The sequence below is a fragment of the Parasteatoda tepidariorum genome, chromosome 2, assembly GCF_982258835.1.
Source record: "Parasteatoda tepidariorum strain Cologne lab strain chromosome 2, Ptep-v5.0, whole genome shotgun sequence".
Classification (NCBI taxonomy): Eukaryota; Metazoa; Arthropoda; class Arachnida; order Araneae; family Theridiidae; genus Parasteatoda; species Parasteatoda tepidariorum.
This window is the reverse complement of record NC_141756.1, coordinates 26,222,129-26,247,062: the sequence shown is the minus strand read 5'-3', so window position 1 is coordinate 26,247,062 and position 24,934 is coordinate 26,222,129. Positions and strand designations below refer to the sequence as shown.

The following is a 24,934-nucleotide window of genomic DNA, read 5'->3' as shown; positions in this document are numbered from 1 at the left end:
TATTATCTGGCCTCATAAAAATAAATTGAACTAATTGCAAAAAAATTTGAAAATTGAATTATTCATTGACTTTAATAATTTTTATGTAAGGGAAAAAATCTCACCAAATGGCTGGTTTTTAAAAGAGTTTAATATATATTTATTTTATTACATATATATTATAAAATAAATATATATTATTTATTTTATTATATATATATATATATATATATATATATATATATATATATATATATATATATATATATATATATATATATATATATATATATATATATATATATATATATATATATATATGAAGAATAAAACAAAGAAAAATTATAGACATATGAAAAAAAGGGGGGTGGGAAATAATAAGTAAAAAAATAACAAACAACATATTATTTAAAAAAAAAAAAAAAAAAATATGTGAAATTTTAATTAAAAAACCGGAAAAAAAGCCGGAAAAAAAAGATATAATCTTTTCTTCAGCCCACACGATTATATCCGCAAAGCAGAGATACTTATTGTTGATACTTATTGTTATACAAATGATACTTATTGTTTTTCTTAACTTTCTTAGTGTTTTCTTGTATTTTTTTTTATTTATTATATATATATATATATATATATACCAACCCTTGATATATATATATATATATATATATATATATATATATATATATATATATATATATATATATATATATATATATACACCAACCCTTGATATATATATATTTATATATACCCTTGAACCCAATTAAGAAGACAAGGGGGATCAAGTATTGAGGATCAAGTATTGAGAGAAATTCACTTTCATGGAGGACATTTTAATACAACTAACCAGCATTTGCGTTACATGGAGAGGAAAGTCACGAAAACCTCCCACGCTTAGCCTAATGGTAAGGGCACCCAAGATCAGTCAACCACTTAGGATATTTTACGTCAGCACTGTGGACGGTACAAGCCGGATACAGAAATTGTAATTTGCGAGAATCCGAACCCAGCAGCCATAGCTGGGATTCGAACCCGGTTCACCTTATTGGAAAGAGAACGCTTTATTCCCTGAGTCATCACGGCTCTAAACAACATTGGTAAACTATCTGAAGGTTCAGTTCGAAAATGTCTAGGATAACCAGGCTGGTAAAGCGTTGGGCCCATTTTTGAACATTTTATATACCTAACAAATCAAGCAAATAAACTTGTTTCAATTACTTTGATTTGTTATTTTTAATAAATACATAAAATTTCGTTAGCTTCGCTCAAATATTTTAGGAAATATGAGCATTTTTGTAAAAAACAAATTTTTTTTCCTTACGTTTTCAGCCATGACTTTAAAAATATTCAATTAAATTAAACAAAATATTTGGAGCAATGTAAAATTAATTAAAAAATTATTAGTTTTAAATTTGAAAAAAATCTCTAAAGACTGCTCAAGATATGTGTACTTAAAGTTGTTCTTGTATATTGCGCATGCGCGGAATTCTTCTTAATTTTGTAGTGAATCATAAGTGGCAACTAATAAAAAAGTCTGATTTTATAATTTTAAAAAGTTTCAAACAATTTTCCAGTAGTTCTTGTATTTTATTAAAGAAAGCTCAAAACGGAAAATTTCATTCTGTTCTTGCTGCTCGGTTGTTATTTGATTGGGTAATTTGCATCTACTACATAAAAAAAATTGTGGAAAATCCCTGATCATTTTGAACTTTCTAATTAAAATTACAAAAACTGCTTAGAAAGTTGCTTAAAATTCTGTCATATTTTGAAATTTTTCTAAATTTTCTTAATTTGTTAATTTTTTTTTTAAGAAACTTTAACGTTTTTCTTATATATTAGGGGACTGAGTCCCCTGTTTGCTGCCGCTCACCAACCCCTATTATGGCTTCGCAATAATTGTCTTTTCTTGGCAGTAAGCAGTTTTTCTACTAAAGTTAAAATTATTCACTTAACATATATGTTCTAAAAGGAATTTTGTTTGCTTACTCCTGTGCATCTACCATCTACTTCCCACGTCCGAATATTACTATCTATTAGTATTATAAAAGTTTAGATCTCTTGGTGAACGGAAGTGATTTTTCAAAGTAATCTTTCTTTTAAGTAACATTTATATTCTTATAACATTATATTGTTCAAACAAATTTGATGAGTTCACAACCATAATTTAATATTCTCCCTAATAGGAATGGAAATGAATGAGGGAAAACTGAATCCTACCACGTGATTTTCCGGTCAATAAAAATGCGCCGACAACAATGGAAAACCGTATTAGACCGTTATGATTTTATGTTGCAGGTTGCAGCGACCGAACTTTAATCGTAACCGCGACAGTTAACGGTCTCCTAATTATTATTCATCAGAAGAATCCTAACCGCCATTTTAGAATGCCGCGCTGCTCTTGTTTTTTCATTTTCTCTTCTTATCTTAATGTAAAATAAATACTAAATCATTCTTTTCATCTCCTGAACACAACCAACTACCACAGTGGTGACAGCCGGACGTTCAAATATTAAGGAGATAACGGTACTGTGGCTTTTCAATTTTTGTTTCGGGATGATTTCCGTATCGTGATCTACGCCAAAATTTGGCGAGATCCCTACGAGTGCCTGCGGGGAGTTTTTTGAAGAGGCGTGGCCAAAAACGTCAAAGATGACGTTTTCACAAATCGTCGGGAGTGGGATGGGCTTCATGGCGTAGGAGCTGTTTGAATTACGTAAGAAACCTGAATCCCTTTTTTTGAACTGGAAGTGGAAACTATACATATATAAAAACAAAGAGACTTAGTTTTAATTTAGGAAAGGAACAATCTTTTAAATGAATATATTTAAAAAAAAAAGTTTGTTAGCATTTCTTTTAAAGTTGCTAATTATTGATTTGCAGAATACGTTCAAAACGAAACATTTAAACTCATGCTGTTAAACTCAACTCTGTTCTGTCAAAAAATTATTGTAATTAAACATTAAAGAAGAAGTAATTATTATTTTTAAAATAAATTCTTGTTACATATTCTTAATTGGCGAAATTTTTTCTAAAAAAGGAAATAGATTTAAAAAACAAAACAAATCAGGAGTTAATTGAACTAAAAAACATTTAATGTTATTAATAAAAATGTAAACTAAGTATTTTCTTTCATAAAAATACAGTTCAAACTTATTGTAAAATTACTTACCAGCTCTTTCAATGAAATTATTCTTAGATATATAAATAAATCACGGACGCATTGAAGGAAAAGGAAGACATAAATGAAATTTCCCGGGGGGGGGGGAGTAGGCATTCTTGCTTTTCAGTTATCGGATCACAAATTCATTAAGTAAATCAGGGGTGGCGAACCATTATGCACCAACGTGCCATTTTTTCTAAAAATTTTTTTAATGAGGTCACACACGTGCCGACAAATAGTTTTGACATCCTGATTATTGGGTAAATAATAATACTAAATACTATCAACTTCAAAACTCTTTATTTACTACGAAAGAAAAAAAGACATTTTGCAATGTCTCAGTTATACGCGTAATTCAACTTAACACGTTTACGCCGGGGTGACCCACCGGTGGGTCACGCTAGATTGTCTCCCCTTGGCAGCGCACCGGAGTAAAAACTGGTAACAATAAATTTCATTTTTTAGTTTTTTTCCGGGAATAATAAAAATCCATAACTACCAATTGTTTTTAACGGGTGCAATTTTTATATTGAATTGCTTCCTCGCCGTTATAAATTTCCTTACAGTGAATTGTTAATGTTGAGAATAGATTAACTCCTCTCGAATATTATCTAATATTGAAATAGTTCTTCTACCAGTATTTTCTCTTTTCCTGTACCAGTATTTTCACTTTTTCCGGCCTGAACGTGTTAAAGCAGTGTGACTTCTGTTGTTGCAGATTAGAGGACAAATAACTTATGTTAGGGTAATAAGATATTAGTTTAAGCAGAATTGTTAATTCATTTTTGCTAGTTATTTATTGCTAGCTTGTTTTTTTATGGTTATTAATTGCTTTTTTGGCATTAATTGTGTATTTTTTTGTCAATTTTTTGTGAATTTTAAATTAATTGTTAATATGCTTCATAGTGAACTTTGTGATCGGTGGCGTGCCCAAAATATTGCGTCACGTGCCATAAATGGCACGCGTGCCATTGGTTCGCCATCCCTGAAGTAGATTATAAATAATTTATAAAATACTTGGTGAATTCAGTTTTTACAAAACTGTTAATCCTTTGCTCGGCATTGATTTCATATTAAAAAATAATAATTATGCTTTTATTAAACTGCAGAAAGGTAATTACTAAAATATGAAATTAAAATTATTAGTTCTGTCGAAGTTATAATTCGAAAATTGAATTAATAAAATTTATTTAAAAATGCCAAATGTTATAACATGGGGAAAAGTTACACGTGAACATGCCTATTTAACATTAAAGCAAAACTGAATTGCCCCCTCTAAATTGCCAGCCAATTGTTGAACAAGATGACGCCCGTTCACGTGTCTCCATATGGGTAGCTTGAGGGAGAGGGGGGGCATGCTTTTTTTAATAGAAAACTGTTTCTTTATACTGTCCATATAAATGAGATATTCCATATTTTTGATGTACCCTCTTCCGAAATTGATTTATTTTCAAAATTTAAGATGATTATTTTAATGAGATATTACATATCGTTGATGTACCGTACATCCTTCCCGACCATTCAATCATGGCGACTTATAACGTCGTTGCCGAGTGGTAGGATTAAAATAGATCTTAGGCAGGGATGGAGGGTACAAAATTTATTTATTAATTATTAGACAGAGCAGTCATGAAAGTGTTCACGAAAAGTTGCGCTCCTCGGTTATATATTAGGGAAAATCTTGCAAAGTATAATCCGTGAAATGTTTCAATTTAGGGAAAGAGGGAAATCTTAGTAATTGTAATTGGTTTATGAAATGGGTCGAGGGTTTCCCACAGAGAGCAAAAGGAAAAATGTCCTGCTTTTAATTAAAAGCATAATTGAGCCAAAAATAGATTTAAGAGCAGGATGTGGCTTTTAAAAGTGTGAGAAAGAATTTCGATTTGAATGATTAATTAGGATAACAAAAAGATTAATGGAAGCATTTTGTTACATCCCCCCTCACCAAAATTGTTTAATTACAATTCAAAAATTTTAAAAATTATCCATTTGCAAAATCTTTCCTCTAAAAGAAGCATAATTAAAATTAAAAGAATCAAATTTACGATTCTAACAAGATATAAAGTAATATGATTTATAAAAAAAAATGCGCATTTATACACATGTTAAAAATAATAACATAATTAAACTGTTCGAGGAATAAAAAAAATTGTAGTAGCGCTACCAACAAACTTAAAAGTTTCATTTTCATTTTCAATAGTTTTTGTGACTTCAGTTTTTTCAGTTCCAAGACTTTTGTTTGAAGATCACAACAAAGCTTTTGCACCGTAGTATTCCTCATAATCACACACTTTAAATAAATCCTTCAATCAATGAGAAAAAAATTAAAAAAAAAATTTTCAAAATGTGTAAGTTAAAATGTAAAACATAAAATACAAAAAAAAACAGTTTTACAGGAAAAATTTCAGTTTGAAATTATCTTCAGTGTTGTTTACCTTGTTTGAAAACAAAATAAAATAAAAATGACACATTGGTTGTTACTCAAAATTCCAAGACTTCAGTATTTACTCCATTTCACTTTATTTATTATTTACCTTTCATATTTGTCACTTTAATAGCAAAATATTTGAAAATTTCCTGAAGTTAGGAATTTGTTTATTATCTTGGATTTGCGCAATTCTGTCAATATAATTTTGACAATGGTTACGCACCATTATCACATTTAGTCTCAAGAATATTTGAAAATTCAAGATTATTTTCAGTTTTGCTATTTAAATCTTTAAGTCTACTTTATGTTTTATTTTTCTTTAAATTCACTTTATTTACATTGTTATTCTCATTTATTTCTTTTATGTCCACATTTTTCTTTTCTTTCTTTTTATTATTTCTTTTCTCTCTCTTTTATTTTTCTTGATTAATTAAACAGGACGTATAATAGAGATAAAGAAAATATAATAGTTTGGTTGATTAATATTTTGGTAGGGATAATTACTTAATCCTTCAATCATTAATGGCATAAAATCGATTTTATTTGTAAACTTAAGCTTATCAAAAAGAACACTTGCGTTATCAAGTTTTTAAAAAAAAAACATTCTCCTAATCTTACATTTTTTAAAATCTTATCCTTGTTCAGATGACTGTCAATTCTAAAGGAAAAAAAAAATAATAATAAACAAAGGTGCGCCAAACATCTCAAAGAAGAAAAAAAAATAGTGAAAGTCGAGAGGGATTTCATTACGATAATATGTGCTAACCTTGACAGCTATTGTATTTATTTATTTCTTCTTGAAGGTTGAAACAGTTTCAAAGCATTATTTTGGTCAGCGAGTTCTTTTGTGTTCGGCATTTTAGTAATGGCGTTTGTGGAAATTTTCGGCGGACCTCTGTTTGCTACATTTCTAATTGGAGTATCTACTTTCCTCTTGGCTTTATGGTAAGTTGAAAATGTATTGATTTTTATATTTTTTATGTTTCCATATAATAAAAGATTATTAGCGTCGCCGCAACTCTGTTTAGTGTTCACATTTTGTTTTGTTGAGGAAAAACTATAAAACTTAAAAACTAAGTGAAATTACTAAGGTGTGCATACAAAAGTTAATTTTTTTATAATTTTATAAACTACATGATTATTTTCATAATTTATTCAATACCATGTTATTAGAAAAATAAATATATCTACATTATTAAATTTTGCTATTTCGTTTTTTTTCCCGCTGGCTTTTTACTAAAATTCGTAATTTTCAATAAATAGTGAATTTATACAAATAACCGTATCATTAAATGATGGATTACAGTTTAAAGAATCTAAATGTAATTACATGTTTCAAAAACTTTTGCTACTTTAAAAAAAAAAGTTCCACATTTCGGACAAAACATCTGTAACTTTTCTGCGGAACACCTTTTGGAAACTGCTGTACTGTACTACTACGTTTTAGTATCTGATGATGAGCAAAGCATGAAGTCCAGCTCTAAGAATACGCAACTAAAGCGGAGAATTGTTCAGTGCGGTACGCTATTTCAGAAAGACAACTTACGGAGAGAGCAACAGACTCAGATTTAGCAGAGCATCATATTATGTACTGAGATCCAGGGTATGCGCATTGTTTGTGATCACTATAATCGACAGCTCAAAATGTATTTTTTGTAAATAACAACACTGGTTTGCACTGGACTGTAGAACACTTTATTTTTAAAGACTCACGGACTACGTCCGCCATTCATGAAGTTCTCAAGGTATAAAAAAAAGTCTCTCTCTAAGGGGTGGCGCGGCAGTCGCACATGCGCGAACACGCATAAGAGGTAAAGTATCACTCAGAGGTACGTCTCCCGTCAACCGCCATTTTATTCTTTCTATGTCAAAATGTGTTAGCAGATTTATTCAACATGGATAATATAAATGTATTCTTAAAGAAATATCCTAATTAATAGTACAGTGTTTATCAATTGTGTGAAATTACAGAACCAAAAATAAATTAAAAGATAAGTAGGTAGGTATTTTATTTACGTCGCACATAAGCTGCACAATGGGCAATTGGCGAGGGTCTGGGAAACATCCCTGAGGATGATCCGAAGACACCCCATCGCAATTTCGATCCTCTGCTTTGGTCGTAAGACGACCTGCGCTAAGAAACTATACTATGTATGAGTAATTGCTCGCTCATATTCGAATTGCATTAACTTATAATCGCATGCAGCTCGGACGTTTGAAGAGACGCAAAAATTATTAGACTTTACTTGCTCGGCTACTGTGGCATGGGTCATTCGCCTTTTCCATATTAAAATAAATAAATGGCAACACCATTTATAAGCAATCTTGATCCTTTGCAGAGGGGATGGCTCCTATGCTTTGGTAGCCCGACGACCAACGCGCGAAGTTGAGCACTTTACGGTAGAACAGTTTAACGAGAACCGATACCGCGAACCCTCTGTCCCTTCACAGGCTAATCAAAGTGATCACCCACTCGCTTACTGACAGCAGCCACTGATACTTGACTTCGGTGTTCTACTGGGAACCGTGTATTTACGATCAGTCCACTGCGGGACATATAAATAAAGAGAGAAAACTTTTCTTTTTCACTCTAACCTCAGTAGTGGTTGGGAGGAGAGGAGGGTGCAAACTTGCTTCAAGAACCTCTAATGTTGTCCCCCTAAATGTTGTTTTCTCCTTTATATTTAGGAGCTGCATCCAACCTTAGGGGACTGGTTTACATTATGACTATGGAAACTAGACTTCTTCCCTGTGTGTATTCTTCGCATGGGGGTTGGCTAACGACGGAGGAAGAATGTATTCATTCTTATATGTCGTCTTTGTATAATTGTATTTTATTCTTTTTGTCGTAATCTTAGTTCAATGTTAGTTGTAAATGTGACTGAAAACTCCTTTCAATCATAATAATAAGTATGATTGCACGCAACCATGATTACTTTGATTCACTGTTTTACAGGTATTCCATGAAAAAGCAATCTTATTGGAAAGAGAGAAATGTGCCCTATGTCAAACCACTTCCATTCCTAGGATCTCTCTTGGACAATGTCACAATGGTAAGTACAAGATACTCCGACCCCCCAACTTAAATAGGGTATGCAGAGGAAGATATTAATCTAAAAAATAAGTTCAATGCAAAACAACAGGATGGAAACGGATAATAATATGAATGTAAGGATCATACATCAAATTAAAATTTAAAATCACAAAGTGGCAATAAAAATAATTAAATTTGAATCAAATAGAATATCTTAACAGGTAAACAATTAATATTTAATGCTTCAGAACTAAAATAAAAAGCTAAAATAGTAAAAACTAAAACCACAAAGACAGATAAAAGTCAAATCTAGGTTCAATGTAAAAAATTCAAAAAGTCTTAAAAGTTTTTGAGAGATCACGAGTATTAAAAACCTTTCAATAATCACTACAAGTTAAATAGGGTTCAGTAAATCGTCAGGTCATCTTTTAAGGTGCATTTAATAATTTCGATGATAATACGCCCATTGGCTAAAGAACCAAACTATTGATGTTGATCTTCTTCATTGTCGATATAATTTCTACTTTTTTTATGCTATATTAAGGGGCTAAGACCCCTGTTCGCTAACACTCACTACCCCCAATTATTACTTCACAATAATTGCTGTTTCTTGGCATAAAACAGTTGAAATAATTCAACTAAAAATGTATGTTCTGAAAAGAACACTTGTGCTGCCACTTCCGACATTCAAATATTTCCCTTACGGTACTATTAAAATAAGGGTTCCGCAATAATTATCATCTAAAGGCTTAAAAAAAGGCTTAACATTACATGTTTTCGGTCACAAACTTATATAAATTTCGTATATACTCAATATATTGAGAAAAAATTTCGAATCACTCATGAAGAGAACTATAAAAACATAGACGATTTTAAAGGCAATTATGAGAAACACCGCCAAGTTCCAGCAGGCAATGAAATTGGTTTTAATTTATATTATCTCGCTTTTCAAAGTAGCGATAGTTTACACAGGGGAACAAATTTTTTGTTGCATTTACAGAAATGTCAGATCATGTCTGATTCGGGTGAAAATCTACATTAATTTTGCTCCTAAGGCTGCAGATTGTTTTTAAAGGACATTGTTTTTAACAGGGAAGCGCGTAAATGTTGCGACAACCTTCTGGGGGAGATAGGGCGCATCTCAAATTACATAGGAACCCGTGCCAGAAAATGTTGTCGTATGTCACTAGAGATAACCTGTTCAGAAGCACACGAAGAGGTAATTCATGATAGGAAAACACCCCTAGCGGCGTATGACGATACTTCCGAGCATGGCTTTATATGCGATTTTCATTCTGATGATTTATATCATCTGTCATTTTCATGATGAAGCCCAGATAATTTTGGGGCAAAATGGTACAGATAGATCAAAATTATGACTTTTATTCGGGTAAAAGGTACTTAAAATGGCGATTTTTTATTTTTTTGGAGAAAGAGCTTGGGAAAACAAACTTGAAATGATTATAAATCTGAGAATGATGAAAGAAACTTTTATTTACGTACTTATTTATTTATTTGTAGACTATGCAAGATCAGGACTACAAAAGATATAATACTTTGGGTCCTATTTATGGGTAAGTGACATTTTAAAAAATTCTTACTTACCTTCTTTTAAAGGTCATTATTTCAGGGCTGATTGTGCTCCGGAAAAAATCCGGATTTCCGGAATTTTTGTTAACAGTGATCCGGAAGTTTCCGGAAATCGAAGATCCAGACGTTTCAAAAACACACTGATCACAGAAGTTTCCGGAAATCAAATTTTCAAAGGTGGAACTTAAAAACACAGTTTATTTTATTTGTTTGCAAGGGAGCGCCAGAGAGATACTTTATATAAGCTTATATTCATGATTAATATTCATTTTTTACCAGTAAATAGTTGTTATAATCATAAACTCAAGAAAGGAAGACATATTTGTAAATTTTAATTACTTCTCCAGGTCATCATAGGTATGTGTAAGTGGTATAAGTATGTGTAAAATTTTAAATATATTTTAAGTAAACTAAGAAATATTGAGAAAAAGGAAAAAAAAAACCTTGTTTAATTTTTTTCTAATTTTTCAATTTAAACTTTTTTTTTTTTTAACTCAAGATATTTTCCGGATTTTGACTTGGGCTCACAATCACCCCTGTTATTTATTGCAAAATCTGCTCATAAAACATTTTTTGAATGAAAAATGATAAGTTAGGAAAAAATATGGATTCATCTTTTTGTGGAGTAGAGTTTTGAAAAGATAAAATATATTTCTTTTCAAAAATGGGCCATACACTTACGATTAAGTGGGTAATTGAAATGTAAGTTGGCAATAAAAAAATACGTATCCCTTCTCTCCCCCCAAAAGCAGAAATATCCCGTTATTTTTTCAAAACCTGTTGCTTTTTGTTTTTCTATTCCTTAATTATTCTTATAGTTAAATAGTTACTAATAAATTATAAGATAATATGAACCATGCATTTTTATAATTTTGATATAAATCATAATATATGAGCTTTATGCAAACCATATTAAACTAAAATAATTTTTTTACAGTAAATAGCCCTTGTTTTAATTAATATTTATGTAATTACTGAAACCTATCCTCTACATCAGTGATTCTCAACCACTGTGCCGCGGCACTTTTGTGTGCCGTCAAATATTAGATATGATACAATAAAAAATTTTCATAATTTTTCCACGTTTTAACCGCGTGAACATCTTTGTCGGCGATTGTATTGTCTCTGACAATCTTAAAATAAGATGGAAGTGTTTAAATTGTATATGACACACAATTTTAAAAAATGTTGTTAAAATGTGTAATCATTAATGTAAGCTATCCAATTAATAAACAAATTAACAAAGGATAACTAACAAAAGTTAAGCTAACAATTAATAATTAGCAAAAAAACTAGTTAACAAGAAATCACAAAAAATAACAGTTAATAATTATAGAAAACAAGCTAACAATTAGTAACTAGCAAAAAAATAAATATCTGTTACTAACTAATAAAAAATTGGTCGAAGGAAATAATTAATCCCTTAATAAATGTGCTTTTGTAGTTGTTCAATCTAAAATGAATTCCTGTTTTCAATATGAATAGTGGAAAATGTTCCACTTACCTTTAGACCGCCAATTTGATGATTCATAAGCCTTTATTGGTTAATTACAAATAGATGAAGATGAATTTACAAGAAATGGTAAATGATGATTATAAAGTGATGAAAACATTGAGTTAGGTATTAGCGCTGTATGGCGCGTCTCTAGTTACATTACATCTACTTCTACTGTTTTTAAGTTTTTGAAAAAATAAAAAGTTATTACTTCTGTTGCGCCAGTGGCGCCATCTGGGGGTAGTTTTCTGGGATGACATCTGGGGATGAGGTCTCGTTACATCCTCCCACCTTGAGTTTTGGACGACGAATGTCGTGACGAAACTCAATTAGGCAATTCAAGTCTATAAAGTTTTCGACATGGTCGTAAGTATGATCCATGCCGAGTTTTTACGCGCACCACTCTTGTTTTTCCATCTTTGCCGGGGTAAAGAGCTTCTATTTTGCCCAAAAGCCAATTGATGCGTTTGTTGTTATCGTCTCCTACGAGAACGATTTCTCCTTCTTTAACTTGAGAGTCTTTCTTTTTACGGGCAAAATCCTTAAGTTGTCCTAAATATTCAATTCGGAAACGTTTTCTTAAGTCCTCTCGAATTTTTTGACGATAGGCAAATCGTTTTTTCATCCTGGTGGCATCAATTAGATCAATATCTGGTACTCCAGATTCTTTAAGTTCGTGCAAAAACATGGCAGGTGTTAATGGTATCATGTCCTCTAGATCTTCTGAGATGTACGTAAGTGGTCTGGAATTTATGATGCTTTCAACATCACAAATTACTGTGTATAGCTCTTCATAGAGAAGGTTTGCTCTTCCAAGGACTTTCCGTAAAATTGATTTTAGCATTCCAATCATTCTTTCAAAAAATCCACCCCACCAGGGTGCAGAGGGAGGATTGAACTTCCAGTGAATCTTTTTCGAAGTAGCAAACTCTTTTAGTTTTTCGAAGTCTACTGATTTCAGATCTGCAGCCGCGCGAGTCAGATTTGTGCCGTTGTCAGAGAAAACCGTTGCAGGTCTTCCTCGTCGTGCTATAAACCTTCTAAATGCCAACAGAAAGCTATCCGTGGAAAGTGAAGTTACTAACTCAACATGAATGGCTCGGAAAACCGCACAGGTGAACAGCACGATCCAACTCTTGCTTCCATCCTTCAAAAAGAGTGGTCCGCACAAATCCACTCCAATGACCTCGAAAATCAATGCTTCTCGTACACGATCTTCAGGTAGAGGACCACTTAGCACTTCTGTAGGACGAGCGCTGAACCTTTTGCAAATGATACATTTTTTAATCACTCGTTGAACAGTTTTTCTGCATCTGAGGATCCAATATTGTTCTCTTAGAACTGACATTACAATTTGAGTTCCGGCATGATTTAGTTCTTTGTGCTTATCAAGTATAAGGCAGTGAGTGACATTATGGTCAGATGGCAGAACAATAGGATACTTAAATGTTCTCAAATCCTTCCTCATGGCTATTCTTGTTCTAACTAGTATAAGGCCTTCATCATCCGTTATAGTTTGTAATGAAGTATAGCAAGGCTTGGTTTCTTCTGCTAGGCATCTGTTCTGCACGTACTTTAAAATGACCATTTCAGCGTTTTTCATTTCTTCAATAGTCAGCTGTTTTTCGAGGTTTCGTTCATCCGCAGCACTCTTGATGTTTCGATAGAATCTGTAAATCCAAGCAGTTACTCTTATCATTTTTCGATATGATGTTAAAGTATCATATAACAGAATTTGTCCTTTGAATAAATTTGTTGAAGTCACTATCGTTTTTCTTCTTTCAGCGTTGATAATGTCCAAATCTGGATCGATAATATCTTTTGGCCAGAGCTGTGGTGGATCTTTCAGAAAAATAGGGCCCTCCCACCATTTAGATTGCTTAAGATGCTCTGCAGAACATCCTCGTGAGGGAAGATCAGCTGGATTAAGAGTTCCAGGAACATAATTCCATTCTTCTGGCAAACTGAGAGATCTGATTTCTTGGACTCTGTTGTAAACAAAAGGGGCCCAATTTTCATTCCTTTTTATCCAAAAGAGGGCATTTACTGAATCTGACCAGAAAAATGTAGGAATATTTTCAAGTCTTAAGTCTGATTTAACTCCATGTGCCAGTCTAGCTCCAATTGTACAGGATAAAAGTTCAAGTCTGGGTATTGTGACGGGTTTTAGAGGAGCTACTCGAGATCGAGCTTGAATGAGCTGACATGAGGTCGAGTCTTCGTTTTGGCTTCTCAGGAATATGCATGTAGCATAAGCTACCTTGCTCGCATCACAAAAAATATGTAAACTTAATTTTCTCGAACCTTCAGGATTGTCCAAGAGACATCTCGGAATCGTTATATCTTTCAATTGACTTAGTTGTTTTTGCCATTTTTCAAACGTTTTTCTAATGGAAGATGGTAATTCTGCATCCCAAGTGCATTTTAGCTTCCAGCACTCCTGAAGCATGATCTTCGGTCTTAATGTTACTGGACACGTGTAACCAATTGGGTCGAATACTTTGTGAACTTCAGACAGAATTTTTCTTTTGGTTAAAGTCTCAGAGGCCTGCGATGTTTCCTTTAAGTCCAAAGTCAATGAATCAGTACTTAACTTCCAAATCAGTCCCAAAACTGGTACTTTTCTTTCTTCTTTAGGGATGGCTACTTCTTGTGAATTTAGGATACTATGCTCCCACCCTCTTAGATCGAATTGAGCTCTCTTCAATATATACTGCGATTCAGTCATAAATTTGTGCAAATGTTCTCTATCTTCAACACTGGTTAAGCAATTATCTACATAAAATGATTCTTCTAATTTAACTGCAGTATCCAGCATTGATTCTGGCGCTTTTTTCAAATGGTACCGTAGAGTGGCTCCCAACAAATATGGGCTGCAAGTCAAGCCAAACACCACTCTTCTATGTTGGTAAATTTTGAACTTCGAAAGGTCTCCATTTTCACACCATAGAAATCTTAAGAAAGGTCTATCAGCTTCACTCAGTTGGATCTGTAAGAAAGCTTTTCGAATATCTGCAATGACTCCAATCTTATTTAATCTAAATCTGTTGATCACTGAAGGAATGAGCTCCACAAGATTAGGTCCTTTTTCAAGACAATTATTGATAGAGGGGAAATTTTTTATTTTGGTCGAACCATCAAAAACGGGTCTGATCTTGGTAGTAGAATTTTCTTTTATCACTGCTCGGTGGGGTAAAAAATGTTCATTGGTGGCTGTATCGTCTGGGTCAACCTCTTCGATAATTCCCTCTTGCAACCATTCTTTAAATACCGCTTCATAATCTTCTAATATTTCTGATTTCTTTAGGGACTCAACGCAGTTCTTCAATCTTCTTTCAGCAACACTTCTATAATTAGGCAAAGTAGGGTGATTTAAGATCCATGGAAGGCTCACTTCATATCTCCCATCTTCAAGTACCTTAATGTTGCGATTAAAATGGTCTTCGGTAGCTTTTGCAATTTCTTCTCCTGATTCTTTTTCACCTGGGTCTAATATTCCTAACGTATCTAGTTTCCAGAGATCCGAAATTTTAGCCTGAGCCACATGAAGGGACAAAACTGTGTTGGTTCTATTACTGTTTTCAGGATCACGAGTTTTACCCATAAGTGTCCAACCTAATCGCGTTTCGAAAGCAACTAAATTTTCTGAAACCGATTTAATAATACCTGTGAAAAGTTTACCGCAAACGTCGGCTCCGATAAGTAAATCGATTTCTTTAGTTTCCGAATTCACCCCTCCCATGTTTTTATAATCGCAAAATTTAATTCCTAACTTATTCGCTTCTTTAATCCACGAGCCGTCTCCTATTTTAGGAATTTCTGTACAAATTTTTTCCTGATCATAAACTTCAAAGTTACAAAAATAATCCCGATTTAAATCACTCAAAAAAATTCTGTATTTATTATGCTGATTAGTTCTTTGTAATCCACCGAAAAGACTATGATTTAAGTTTTCTTGCCCTATTGGTTTGTAACCTATTTTATTTATTGTTTCTTTTAAAAGATACGACTTTTGGGACCCCGTGTCTATCAATCCGCGTATAACTATATCTTTTTTTCCGTTTATTAAGCGAATTGTTAACGTTTGCATTAATACTTCCGGATTACAAGTTTCATTCGATAAAACCGTACTTTCCACTTGACTATCTGTTTTCTTTTCCGGACACATAAATGTATAATGACGTCTAAAACAAATATCGCATTTTACAAAACTCCTGCATTTTTTAGCCGTATGGCCAAAGCGAAAACAAATAAAGCAACAACCGCTTCTCTTTAAAATATCCCTTTTCTCATTCATTTCAAATTCATTACAATCCCATAAATTATGTCTATCGGAACCGCAAGAAATACATTTATTTTTCTTATTACTCGATTCATTCAATAAACCTGACGCCGTTGATATGCGATTCTTATTTTGTTTATTCGAATTCTCGCCTCCACAGCTACGCTTTGAGGAGGGGAAGGGGAAACATTCTGAAACTCGTGTTATAGACGAACTCAAGGCCATGGCTTTTTCTCGGCTAATTACTTCTGTTTTTAAAATATCTAGGATCTCTGATACTTTCCACTCATCATCATTGTTATATTTTTTGGTTATTTCTAACACTATATCTGAGGGAAGTAATTTAATAAGTATAGGACAGAGTAAAGCCCCGTAATTTTCCTGATTAATTCCCAAAGATTCTAAATTCCTTATTTCAGTTTGACAAGAATCAAAAAGTTTTCTTAATGAAAAAATATCTGTTGATTTTTCTACTGGGGTTAAACTCAACAATTTATTCAAATGAGAGTTAATTATCAACGTTTTCTTGCCAAAGCGTTCTTTTAATGTTTCAATTGCTGATACATAATTATTATTTGTTAAACTGAATCCTTTAATCGCATCTGAAGCCGATCCCACTAAATATGTTTTCAAGTAATTAAACTTTTCAACATTCGACAAATCAGTGTTTTTATCTATGGCAGATTCGAACTGATCGTAAAATCTTTGCCAGTCTGAAGGATCGCCAGAAAATTTCTCTATAGTTAAAAGAGGCAGTTTCACAGAAGAAGTTTCATTTATTCTTATATTAGTGTTTATCTTCGGTTCGGAAATGTTCGAATTTAACTCAGGAGACACTACCGAAGTCGACAGTTTTTCTATTTTTCTTTTTAATCTGCTTTTACTTCGTACAATATTTGTCAAATATTCATCACACTTTATAATTTCTGTATCGATTTCATTTACATCCGTAATACCCTGCTGAATTTCGAGATCAATTTCTTTCAATTGTTCTTGTTTTAACATTAATTCAGACATTAACTCATGCAATTCATCTATTGTCACCTTTTCATCTTGATATATGTTTTCGATTTTGGTTAATAACTTAGTTGTTAATGACCTTATCGTAGTACGCTTTTGTTTGGATTTCTCCATCTTAATTTATAAGCGAACTATCTATACACTTAAAGTCACTATTCTATGAAACTAAATTTCTAATCGAAAATAAACAAGAAATCTCTTAATGGCGGTCCCTGTTCGGGCGCCAGAAAATGTTCAATCTAAAATGAATTCCTGTTTTCAATATGAATAGTGGAAAATGTTCCACTTACCTTTAGACCGCCAATTTGATGATTCATAAGCCTTTATTGGTTAATTACAAATAGATGAAGATGAATTTACAAGAAATGGTAAATGATGATTATAAAGTGATGAAAACATTGAGTTAGGTATTAGCGCTGTATGGCGCGTCTCTAGTTACATTACATCTACTTCTACTGTTTTTAAGTTTTTGAAAAAATAAAAAGTTATTACTTCTGTTGCGCCAGTGGCGCCATCTGGGGGTAGTTTTCTGGGATGACATCTGGGGATGAGGGCTCGTTACAGTAGTACATATTATTTTATTTCACATTCAAAATTATTAAAACAAACTATTTAACACAGTGTAAAATAGGTAATTAAACAACTTTTAATGAAATTTTTTTCGTGGTGTGCTGTCAAATTTCGAAATCGTTAAAAGTGTGCCGCAACAAAGAAAAGGTTGAGAATCACTGCTCTACATACTTGTAAAATCATCATTAAAAGTCAAGCATTATAGACATCAATTATTTTTCTTCAAAATCATTTCAATGCTGCTTAGGTAAATAAACAAAGAAAAACTTCCTAAATGAATATTTGACTTAAAAATCATATTATTCGTTATTCTTCTTTTTTTTGTCGAATATGATTATACGTGTGTGATATATAGAATGTTCAAAATGTATAAAACCAGTCAAATATTTTAAAAAAACCACTTCGTTTCGCATTAAGAAATATTTAAAAACTATGCATTCAATGTTACAAAATTCGACCCCCCCCCTTAACCAGGCCACATCGAATTTGGTGTCACTAGATAGATTTTTTTTGAAGCCTAATACCTAACAAACCTATTTTTATTTTTAGACAATGTTGCAATGACAGCTCCACCTATATTTTTTGTTTTAAAATTGTTGTTGTTTGCCCACAATTATAAAATTCGTCCAAATCCAAACATAATGTCATATAAAAAAGAATTTATAAATATTTATTATTTTATTTAATAACACTCAGAAAAATTTTGAATTGTAAGGTATTTAACTTTTAACATCATTTTAAAGTATGTAATTTTACATGACAAAATACAGAATTTGAGCGACATCGGTCGAATAATTCCTGAGAAACTGAATTTTAAAAGAGTCATAGATTTAGTTCTTGGAATATGGCCCAAACATGCAAAATGTATAACTAGCATTAGGGGGTCCACACTTTGGATCGTTCTGCTGACCAAACTATGGGGGCCATATCTCCCAGATTGCGGTTACCCCTTATATATTAGGGCTTAGAAATTCGAATCCGTCGAAAAAAATTGATGTTTATTCAGAGAAATTACGTTGTATTGTTCGATTTCGTAACTTAAAACATCGTCTGTACTAATTAGTTAACATATTTGAGGTCCTCCTCGAACCATTAAGATTGAGTCCTAAAACGTGAAGATCGGATCACTAGATTAAAAGTTATTCAGGGTGGTCCTTTTTTTGGAGCACTGTACTTCTGGACATATTGTACCATTCATTTTGGCGCAACATGTATAATACAACAGCAGAAAAGGAAAACTACGCTTTTTCATTGAATATTTCAAATTTATGTGTAATAAATCAAAACAATTTTATTGATTTTAGAGTTTATGAAGCGAACAGTCCTACCCTGACAGTGGCTGATCCAAAACTTCTCAGAGACATTCTTGTCAAAGATTTTGCTAATTTCCCGAACAGAAGAGTAAGAATTTTAACATTTACCTATAGTGTAATAAAAATGTATTTAAATCATAGGCCTTTCAAGCCCAGCCTAAATTTATTATAATTTTATTTATTTTTTTTAAAGCTCAAGCACAGAGATTTTTTATTTATAAAATAATTAAAATTTTTAAATGGTTTATATTTAATTTCAAAATATGATTTTGTGATTATCACCTTTATTGTTAATTTAAAACAATTTAATGATTTTTTTTGAAGGTATGAAATTTGTTTGCAGTAGTTTTAATGAATAATCTTACTAGTTTAAAACCGTAGTTAGAGAAGTGTTTGGGACAAAGTAAATAAAATACAATGATGTGTTTTTTTTATCATAGAATTTCTAATAAAAAATTATATGCCCGTCAAAAGTTATTCAATACGGTTTTAATTTATTTTTGTTTCGCAAATTTTGTATTCACATTTTACACGGAGCTTTCAACATATTTTGAATTCGAAATTATTGTTCTACATATGTTTTAAGCATAAATTTCTAAGGAAAATTTGATAGACTATGTTTATTTGTTAATTAATGCTCAAGCAGTTTTTGTTATGAACTTCATTTGAAACAAAGTATTTTTTCCATTTTACTAATCAATATTTTTATTCTCATTTTAAATGTAGCGCATCATTATTTCAGTATTTAAATAGAATTTGATTCAAAACATTTAATTAAACTTCTAGGAATTGAACAGTGAGGATTAACTTCGCTTACATGATCTCGGATTGTATTTATTTAGTTTTCATATAATGGCTAACATATGATTAGACATCGTTAATTAGAATAAAAGATAAACACAGGTTTTTTTCTAATTTTAATAGTTACCGCACGTTATTTCAAAAAGTTTGCAGTTTTTTTTCCGTGTATTAGACGTACAAAGCAGTTTTCCAAAAAATAGTTTTTCTGCGTTATTCACTTTAATCATAGACGGATTCAAACGGTAAATTCAAGTTCTGTTTTTTGCCATGCAGTTTCATTTACCGTAACTTAATCGTGTTTTAAACTGGTTAACGATTATTTTCTATGCATGCTCTTACTTTTCAGAAATTTTTTTATGGCTTTGAACATTGTTTAAATAAAATTGCGATTCAATTTCTTACTCAAATTGATACTCTAGCTCAGTGTTTCTTAACCTTTTTGGTATAATGGACCCCTTTTAAAAAATTTTAAGAGGTCACGGACCACCCCCTGTGAAAAAAATTATTGCAAAAAACATAAATTATTAGAAAATATTTAATTTTATTATCTTAATAGTATTCAAAATTTTTAAAATTGAAATTTTTAATGTGAAGGTTGCTGCTGCTTTTCCTTAATTAATTGGATTGGGGGATGGTATTCGACAAAGCAACGCGCATATCATGTTCAACATTCAATCGATTTCGATATTTTGATTTTATTGTCACAAGTTTGGAAAATCCCGCTTCGCAAAGATTCACTGTAGCAAATGGAATTAGATGCCATAGCTCGCTTTACAAGCAATGGGTAGGCTTCCAAACATTTTAAAAATTAGGAGTAGTCGGCGGACCCCCAAAATATGACTCATGGACCCTGTAATGTGTGGCACAAATAAATAGTCCAGGTTGGAAACTATTATTTATTCAAACTCTTCGTTTCCACAACACAAACAAATACACACATGAAATAATATATAAAACATATTCAACATATTCACATATTCAACACATGAAATAATATATAAAAATCTCGAGCGAGAGAACGTTCAAAAGTCCGTGTTCTCATTTCAACTTCTTCGAACCAACTCCACATCTCCTCTCCCAAAAATGGCCCCCACTCGCCAAGATAGGCGCGCTTAATTCCATAAGTGTTATAAATTATTTCTGTCTCTGTTTATTAAAATGAAGAGTTAATAATCTTACGGAATTGAAATCTTACAACCCCTTAGGGGTCCATGAACCACAGGTTAAGAAACCCGTCTATCTTATCATTATATCACTGGTTCAAAACTAAAACGACGCATCTGCAGGCATAATACGTTTGCAAATGTGTCGTTTTAGTTTTAAACCAGCGATATGTCTTTAGAAATAACTTTTCAATAAGTTAAATGGCCAGACATTTTTAAAGATAGTTTAAGATTTTAACTAATAACAAAACACTGGAGCTACGGTCACTCCAGGACAGAGCTCTTGCCTCTCAATTAGATGATCCAGATTCGAATCCCGGCGCATTCTGTTCTCGGTTCGCATCGATGTTATAATGCTGGCGTAGTTATTTTGTAGTTTTTTTTAAGTAATAGAGTAGTTTCTATTAAAAAAGTAACAGAGTTTGTTTATTAAAATAATAGTGCGCATCTTTTTAAAAAAACCGGCGATCATTTTTAAATAACTGTATTTTTCTGTTAAATTAGCGGTTTTATAATGTGCTGGCAGTTTTTTTACCAGTACATTTTTTACAGTTTGGAATGATAATAATAGGAGAGGGAACGACGACGAAAAACCTCTTTTATTTCTATTGATTGTACGATTTATATCTATTATTTTTCATGTTAATAATTATTATGGAAAATTAAAAATATGCTGTACAGTTTATTCGTAATATTAACAGGAAGCAAAAGTTAAATTACACCAGATGAGATTTATAAAGTTAAGGAATCCCTATCATTCGAGCATCTTAGCTTTCCATTTATAGGGGCCGCGCTAAGAATTATCATTATTAGCCAGTAAAATAGCCAAATATTAAAAGTATTCGCCAATTTTCAAAGTTTTCACCAAATGCGAATCTTAGCAATTTTATATATATATATATATTTTCCTTTTCGGTGGAAAAATCCTGCGCCAAAACATAATTTTTTTACAAACTTACGATTTTATCACATTTAGCGAGATGGCGAATGCTTAGCACGGGTTCTGCATTTATTTGTACCCAAGCCCCTTAATACCTTAAACTATTCATTATGATGTATGTTTCAGTCCTTCATAATTGGTGACAAAATCGGAGACAATATGCTTCCAATTCTAGAGGGTGAAGATTGGAAGAGAGTAAGGACCATCATTACTCCAACATTCACAACTGGAAAACTTAAAAGGGTAAGTGATAACTGTCAGCCACATATTTTTTCCGGAATATCTTAATGTCTAAGTGTTCCTAAATGTTTAAGTTCAGTCGGAAAATTGTCCAAGTTTGTGTGGTGTTGCTTTGTACCGGATAAGGTGGTGAGGTCTTCTATCTGCACATTCTTTAAAAAAATGTAACCAAGTTTACAATCAAAGCAAAATAACGATGTCTTTATTCAATCAATCAAGTTTTTTTCTTGTGAAACTAGCATTTAGCTTAATGAACCTATTTGGCCATTTGTATAACAATAGTTAATTCGAGGATATTAGGAATAAACATAAATGTAGAGAATACCGGACAATGGTACTCAATCTTCAACAGGCTTGGGTAAACAGGATATTGGCACACACACCCTTGTAACTCTCGCAATCTCTGATTTTAATTAGTCGGAAACGATTATTAATAACCAAGTCACTGATAATTTGTTAATGTTTGTATAACAAAATCTTAATCAATCATAGGAAAAGAGTAAAACAATTGAAAACTCATATGTTAATATAAGTTTAGAAAATTATCAAAAAATGGGTTGATAATGTTTGATTAAAGGATCAGTTTTGGCGAGCTTTTACCGACCCGAACAACCCCTTTCTCAAAAATTCAAGACCACCCCAATAAGCCAAGTCAGATTTAACGTGCACCTTGCTACTTATGTAAACCAGTTATTTAGTCGGCTGCCAGGATAGAACTCACAACCCTCCTGGCATTTTAACCTAATATATTGAATAGTAACTAGTGGGCTGCGCGCTAACGCTCACCAGTCCCCGAAAATTGCTACGCAGTCTTATATGGTTTGCTTCGCAAACCAAGCTCGCTTCGCTCGCTACTAACCTAGGTACATTGCAAATGCACAAAATTTTAAGAATTCGAAACAATCATTCAAATCCATATTAAAAATTTTTTTTTTTTAAAAAATTACATCTCTTTAGTAAATGCTAAGTCATGAAAATAAATTTGAATTAAAATAAATGACACGTAATTCGTTAAACCTATTAGAAATGAACTATAATATAAGATAAAATTTCTAAAACTGATATCTCTTTTAAAAGGTTAACATTTTGGCATAGCTGTCATCAATGCTCTCTTCCAATCTTCGAGCACGCTTCTTTTGATTATACTTCAAAAGCGTAACGGCACGACTGAGACTCATTTTTCAATGAATAACTAATAACAATAGTAAAACAAATAAATTCGTGATATAAATCAAAAATCGTAAAATAAATTCGTAATATATAAATTCGCGAAAAAAAAGCGCTTTCGACAAAATACTAAAATCGAGATCTATCGACAAAAACTACTCACTTCTGCTTAGCTTAATAGCATGAGATTGCCTCACTGATTATTTCAGTCTCCGTTTTTAAAAGCGCTATATGTTGAGCCACCTCAGCTAGATTTGGGATGTAACATTTATAGCGGCAATCATTGCTCGATTTTCTATCGTTGCCATTCGGGGAGTTGTAATGAGGCTTTTTTTTGTCGCCGTGTAAGAGAAATATATATATATAGATATATAGTATATAAATTATATATAATATATAAATTCGTAGTGCCCGCAAACTACAACAACAACAACAACAAAAAACTTTTTAATATTATTTGAAGAAAATGAATGAATACACCATTCTAAAATAAAAATATATATTACAAAATGCAACATACTCGAAACGTTTCAGTATACTCTTGATATTTTGAAATTTTTTTAGATTCCCTTCAACTTTGTCGAGAGAATACTGTATATGTATTTATTTCACTGTCTGATAAAAGGAAACAAGCCACGCGCGTAGGAAGAGAGCTTGGAATTGAATGCATAATTTGAAAGTAGTTTCAGAAAAATTGAAATAAATATTGGTCAGGTAAAATATACATTCTCATAAATATCGGCCTCAAAAAATTGTAGTACAGTGCGCAAATAAATAAATAAATAAACAAATAAATAAAGGGATTACACTTTACGTTCTCGGACTCAATCTTAATAGTTCTAGAGCTAGGGGGGTAACCTCAATTATGCTAACTGATTAGTACAAACGATATTTTTGTTACGAAATCCGACACAAAAACTTACTTCTCTGAATGAACATACCTTTTTATCGAAGGATTTAGATTCCTGACCCTCAAAATGTAGCTGCAATCTGGGAAATATGATTCCAATACTTTTTTCAGGAGAGCGGGCTGAAGTTTGGACTCTTTAATGTTTATTTTACTTTTTGTGTATTTCTCCATATCTCGGGAACTTTTTAAGCGAAGTGAAAAATGTTTGCTCACAATTATAAAACTTTTTTAACCAATTATAATATCATGCAAAAAATAGCTTTTAATAATTTTTATGACTTTATTTAATAATAGTAAAAAATCTTCGAATTATAAGGTATACAAATTTTTACATCTTTTTAAAAATGTAATTTTTTTCCGCAGTCTACGCTTACTTACAAAATACAAAATTTCAGTGAAATCGGGCGAGTTGTTTCTGAGAAATCAAATTGTAACAAAGACATTTTTTGAAATAATAATTTTCAACGAAAATCAAATGATATAATTTGAGTCCGTTTCAATAAGTATTAATTAAACTATTTCCGACATGAAACTTCATTTTATGACTGTGAAATACGAAATTTTTTTATTTGTCTCAAATCAGTCTTACTGTTTTTCGCTTTTAAAAACCATTTTTCTCAATTGCGTAAGTATGAAAAAAAATAAAAATAAAAGTGAATTATTTAGTTATATAAAAATTTCATTGAAATATTTCTTGATTAATATGTGTTTCTATTGCATTTATAGCTCATGAGTATTTTCAAAGATTGTGCCAAGACATTAGTTCAAAATTTCAAAATGTCTGAAATGAAAAAGGAACCCATCGATGCCAAGAGGTTAGTTTATTCCATTAACTAGCT

At 31.8% G+C, this 24,934-nt stretch overlaps 2 protein-coding genes across 6 annotated transcripts in view; one reads left to right on the top strand and one right to left on the bottom strand.

Annotated features, from left to right (window-relative positions):
- The window catches only part of LOC139424769 (speckle-type POZ protein B), a 64,623-nt gene that overhangs the window by 562 nt on the left and 39,127 nt on the right, over nt 1–24,934 (bottom strand). The gene's annotated exons all lie outside the window — the stretch shown is intronic.
- LOC139424954 (cytochrome P450 9e2) overlaps nt 1–24,934 on the top strand; it is an 85,138-nt gene that overhangs the window by 33,577 nt on the left and 26,627 nt on the right. For 2 of the 5 annotated variants that reach the window (XM_087157038.1, XM_087157040.1), the window contains exons 2-6: nt 8,527–8,623; nt 10,126–10,178; nt 18,866–18,962; nt 21,905–22,021; nt 24,822–24,910. In XM_087157038.1, coding sequence (XP_087013164.1) covers nt 8,527–8,623; nt 10,126–10,178; nt 18,866–18,962; nt 21,905–22,021; nt 24,822–24,910 — 453 coding nt within the window. Of the gene's footprint in view, nt 1–2,330; nt 2,506–6,061; nt 6,516–8,526; nt 8,624–10,125; nt 10,179–18,865; nt 18,963–21,904; nt 22,022–24,821; nt 24,911–24,934 lie in introns of those variants that run through there. The other 3 variants (XM_087157037.1, XM_087157036.1, XM_087157039.1) reach the window with 3 other exon arrangements.